Source organism: Penaeus monodon, chromosome 32, assembly GCF_015228065.2.
Source record: "Penaeus monodon isolate SGIC_2016 chromosome 32, NSTDA_Pmon_1, whole genome shotgun sequence".
In the NCBI taxonomy this organism is placed as follows: Eukaryota; Metazoa; Arthropoda; class Malacostraca; order Decapoda; family Penaeidae; genus Penaeus; species Penaeus monodon.
In genome coordinates this window covers 22,411,797-22,416,667 of record NC_051417.1, presented here as the reverse complement: position 1 = coordinate 22,416,667, position 4,871 = coordinate 22,411,797, and the positions used below count along the sequence as shown (strand labels likewise).

At 41.6% G+C, this 4,871-nt stretch overlaps 2 protein-coding genes across 2 annotated transcripts in view; one reads left to right on the top strand and one right to left on the bottom strand.

Annotated features, from left to right (window-relative positions):
- The window catches only part of LOC119593723 (putative E3 ubiquitin-protein ligase UBR7), an 8,152-nt gene extending 4,827 nt beyond the window's left edge, over positions 1–3,325 (bottom strand). The window contains exons 1-2 of the mRNA XM_037942696.1: positions 3,053–3,325; positions 1,497–1,633 (exon numbers count right to left, since the gene is read on the bottom strand). Coding sequence (XP_037798624.1) covers positions 1,497–1,633; positions 3,053–3,211 — 296 coding nt within the window. The 5' untranslated portion in view covers positions 3,212–3,325. The remainder of the gene's footprint in view (positions 1–1,496; positions 1,634–3,052) is intronic.
- A 1,189-nt stretch (positions 3,326–4,514) lies between these two features.
- LOC119593722 (transcription elongation factor S-II-like) overlaps positions 4,515–4,871 on the top strand; it is a gene marked incomplete in the record, with an annotated part of 13,827 nt that continues 13,470 nt past the window's right edge. The window contains 1 exon segment of the mRNA XM_037942695.1: positions 4,515–4,695. Coding sequence (XP_037798623.1) covers positions 4,630–4,695 — 66 coding nt within the window.

Below are 4,871 nucleotides of genomic sequence, written 5' to 3'. Positions count from 1 at the left end.
AATGCAATTGTCATGAAAGTCATTCAATGCAGAAAAGATTATTAGGCTTTCATAAAATACATGAAAACCTTACAAATACATGAACCACACCAATGTTATTGGCATCAATAGATGGCTTCGATAATATGCACATGCTGATCTTGATCTGTTACCAACAAACTAGTCTCATTAGTCTCATTTACCATGCTTTCATAAAAGACAATAGCAAAATCATGATGGAAATGGAGTCAGTAATCACCATGGTTATCATGTTTTCATGATCAAAATAATCAGTATCAATAATGAATACACATACACAATTACTTATACTACATCTGTAATTTTTTCTGACAAAATGTATTGTGGTTTCTTTCCTTTTCCATCTACTTCTCTTCATCTCACAATTTTCAATTTATTCCCTATGATCTACTTAGCTATCTCACCATACCTGTTGATCGTGTATGACAGGTAGGCTTCGGGTCTGAAACTTGGGTCCATTGAATAATGAAATATTGTACTGTTTCCTAAGTTTCATTGCTCCTCTTGAAATGTAACTTCTTGATTTCAAGTGGCTTATGCACTTCTTTATAACTCTTGACAATATACCATTACACTCAATGAGAGAGTTTTGAGAAACACTGACACCAGTATTTTCATTGGTTTATGAGGGAAAAGAATGGTCAAGCATTTGTACTGAATCACATTACCTGATCAAGGCTAAGTCTTTTGTATTGTGCAGTTAATAATCTGTACATCATTGCCAATGTATGCTGTGAATTGCCAAATGTGAATAACATGTCCTTGTAGTCAAGCGTAACAAACATGCACGTAGCAGCCACCTGAACAATGTTTATATCAGTATCCATCCATGTAATTACAGCATGACCAACGCCATGAATATGTTGCAACTGTACACAAGTTAGTAATCTATGATACACTAAGTCCACTGGTAGAACTAAAAATGAAAAATTACATCCATAACACCAATAAAAGGCTAACTAATAAAAGGTACGAGTGTTGAGCAAGTCTCTGATTCTCTCTACCAGTTAATGGACCAAGTGTGATCAAACCAATGATGATGACTGAATACAAGAGTTCCTTATATTACCTGCATTTGACCTAATATATGTATATTTCTTATACTGTCAGGTGTTGCTTAACATCTATAGTATGTTCTGAGATTTGGATACTGTGTGAACAGCAAATCATAAACTTTGCAAAGCTATAAGAGATACTGGTACTGTTGTATACATGTATTTCCTAAACTGTAAACAATAGCATTCACTAATTTTCCACCTCAAAGCCATTTCTTCACTTCTAATTCATTCTTCTCCTTTACCTATTGCTGTTGCTATCATTAGCAGTGGTTTTGGTACACTTTATGGTAATGATTTTGAAAGAAAACTGCAGAGATGATGCTATAATACTGAAGACACATGATATTTGTGACTGGGAATGGTAAAATATACCCAGTTTAAATGTAATTATATCAAACCAAACAACATAAATTTACTGACCTCTTGGTGTAAAGTTCAACGAGTTCATGGTCCTCATGACAGTGGTAGCTGCAAGCCAGACACACTCCTGCCAAAAGTTCACTGTCTGCTGGGCAACATGTCATACAGGCATACAGAGCCTGACGTTTCATGTTACCCTAGGTAGAAAGAGGGTAAAGTTGTCATTGCTATCTCAATACATTACATGTCTGATGAATTCAAATTTAAATATTATATATACACAAGAAATAACAATTCCTCTCCTTTGATTACAAAGTAACTTAAAAATATATACTGTAGGCCTATTCTAAATGCTTATGATGTAAACTTTGTACTTCTATTAGATATACCAACTTGTAAAGTTTCATTTTTATTTTAATCACCTCACACTAATACTTGTTTTTACATATGCTTGGTATTTTAAAAAATCATACAAAATATATTAATTTCTTTACACCAAGTTATCAATTTTTCTCACAAGAGACATGCTGAACTGGAATACTTTGGTGTTCTGGGCGAGTTGCTTGATTTCCCTTTCCTGATCAGATGGAGTAGTTGTATTCACCCACAATTTCCAAGCACAAACTGCATCACTTATCCACTTGAATAATTTCTATGAATCTTCGGAGAGTATCAAATAACTTAAGCCTTAATAATGCCAACAGACAACAAAGGTTGTATATATCTGAATAAGAAAATTCAATGTACTGATAAAATGACAGAAAAACACATGAAAGTTTGTTAAAAGATAAAATATTAGCTTTGAAATCTTGAGTTCTTCATTTTCAGGCCTCTTATGCCACTGTTGTCAGTTCTCATGCTTATCCAAACCCTATCAATATATACTAGCAATAACTTAAATCAATGTTCTTTCACAAATTGGTATCACAATGAAAATATGTGTGACCAACAATATTGTATACAAAACTCATACTAGAAGCCTGTAAGCAAAATAGATATGTACAGACGCAAACAAGACAGTAAAAGGAGTTGGTTTTAGATCCCCACCCACCTTGGCTCCTTGAGGAGGAACAGGTGTCTCACTTGCAATGAGTCTCCCCAACTTTCATTAGCTTAGTCTGGTCTATCTTCTTATAACTGTACAGTATACCAAAAGGAATGGCATAGGTTTTGTTTCTAGATATTGTTACCTTGCCTGGGTTCTTTATTGTCACAACATTCGGAGGTCATGCTTTTGTGGATCGGATGGGGGTAAGCAGCCCCTCTGAAGGAGGTTCCTGGGGGTACAGACTCCTGACATAGCATATGTTTCCTGGCATCATATTAGCATAAGTTATCAATTCCAATCTGCCAATTTTGTATGTCTGTTGACTCCGTAATTTCCCTGGCACACTCCATGCCATCTACTGACGTTGCTGGAGGAGGTGGGCCAGCGCTAAATTCCTGTGGGAGGAGAGAACGAGCCGAGGGCGACCCACCTGGCCCACCTTCAGCATCGGCGGCGAAGACCTCTTAGCAAAATCCATGCTGCCAATCCGTTCCTAAATGAGAGCCCCGACGCCCATCCCCTGAGACAAGCAAGAGCAAGGAAGAAGCTTCCCTTCACCAAAACCCACCTGGTCGTAGGTACAGCTGGTGTCGTCGGAGGCCCCCAACACGGCCGCAGCGTCCAGTTCTCTCTCTTGTTCCTCCTCTAATACTTCTACCATCGAGATGCCCGACTCCTCTTCCTCTTCCCCGGGTGTCACTGTGCCGCTTCCTTCGCCCTCGGCCATCGTGGAGGACAAAAAGGAAGGGAAATGTGAGAGAAAAGGCGATGGGTGCTGGCTCGCTGCGGGAAGGCGTGTGTATTGGGTCGCTCCGTTTTCCTTCTCTCGAGGCGGCTGTTTCTCCTTATTTATCTCGACTTTTTTCCTTTTGCCTCGTCTTCTTCTTGTTAATCTTAACGCCTCCTTGTCTAAATCGTGGCGGTTAGTCTTATTTATCTCGCCTTCTTCTTGTTCATCGAGACTTCATCTTATATTTATCTCGAGGCGGATATTTTTTCCTCGATTTCGGGGAACGGTTTTATCTACTTTTTCGGGAATTCTACGAGTCAAATGACCTCAACTGCTATGCATTTGGAAAAGTGAAAAATCTGCTATAGCAAGCAAAATGTTCTCAAATTGTAATCATCTAGAAAATTGTGGAAATTTCCTAGTTCGACTTTATTCGCGGCGCTTTGTTAAAGATCTGCGCGCCAAGTTGATAGGAGGCTGTCAGGTCCGTGTGCTTGCTTTGTGGTGGGAAAATATATCTGAGGGATTTGGGTATTGATTCTTAGTTTTGATTATTGGTATGGTTGTAGATATGCTTGGAGTGATGGAAGCGCTAAGGCAGGGGGGTGGTAATAACAAAGATATACCCTTCATATAGTTCCCTGTGTATTATTAAAGACTAGGCCAAATAAAGCATCTGAACTCCAGTATAAAAATTATTTCCGCGTTCTGAAATACATGTTTAAGTCAAGAAGCCTAAAAACAAACAAACAAACCTAAGTAGCAAGAAGCGCTGACTTAGCACTAACAGGCTTGGTTACTGGATGGCATAGCAGAGTGAGCGCACTTCCTAAATAAGTCGCATCGATGTGCCTCGTACTTGCTGACCTATATATCACACCATGTCCAACTATATGGACAGAAAAGAAAGACAAGTTTTTCTAATTTTCGATTTGACTAGGTTAACGGGAGAGGCCGTGAGCTTAACAAATTAGCAGGAAACGCTAACTCAGAGGCGAGTAACTGGGTGGCGGGAGCGGGGTATCCGAGAGGGTATACCAATGATAAAGCGCTCCTACAAATAATTCAACCTTATACAAAAAGACAATGAGACAACTCCAGCAACCCGACCAAAATAGCAAGCAGCGCTAAGCGAGTCGGGAAACTGTCGCCGTCGAGGCCGGCATAGCACGGTAAACACACAAGAGGCAAAATGCCCCGCAAAAGCATTCAAACGCAAAGCCCAGTCCTCGGTGGGCCGCAGGCCGCCCGCCGAGCGGCTTCCGCTAGGCGAGCGGGCAGCGCTCGGCGGCGGCGCGGCGTAGCGGCCCGAGCCCCGCAGTCGTCGCCGGCGTCTCCTGGACTCGATACTACGCCGCCGATCCCTCCTTTTTCTGACTGAAATCCTCTCCCCGCTCGAGGCTCCGCTGGTAACCATGGGTTGCGATGACGAAGTGCTCAAGATCAAGAAGAAGCTCGATAAGATGACCACGAGCGGCAGTGTGAGTGACCGGAGAGAGCGTTTGGTTGTCAGAAATAGATGTTTTGTGTCACTTGTGGAGCCTGCATGGGGACGCCGCTGTCCTCCTCGCCCGTCGCCTTCTCTGCCGCCCTTTCCGCTTCCCGCGCCCTCCTGGGCCTCGATGGCTCCGGAGACGCATCTTGCCGCGGAACTGTC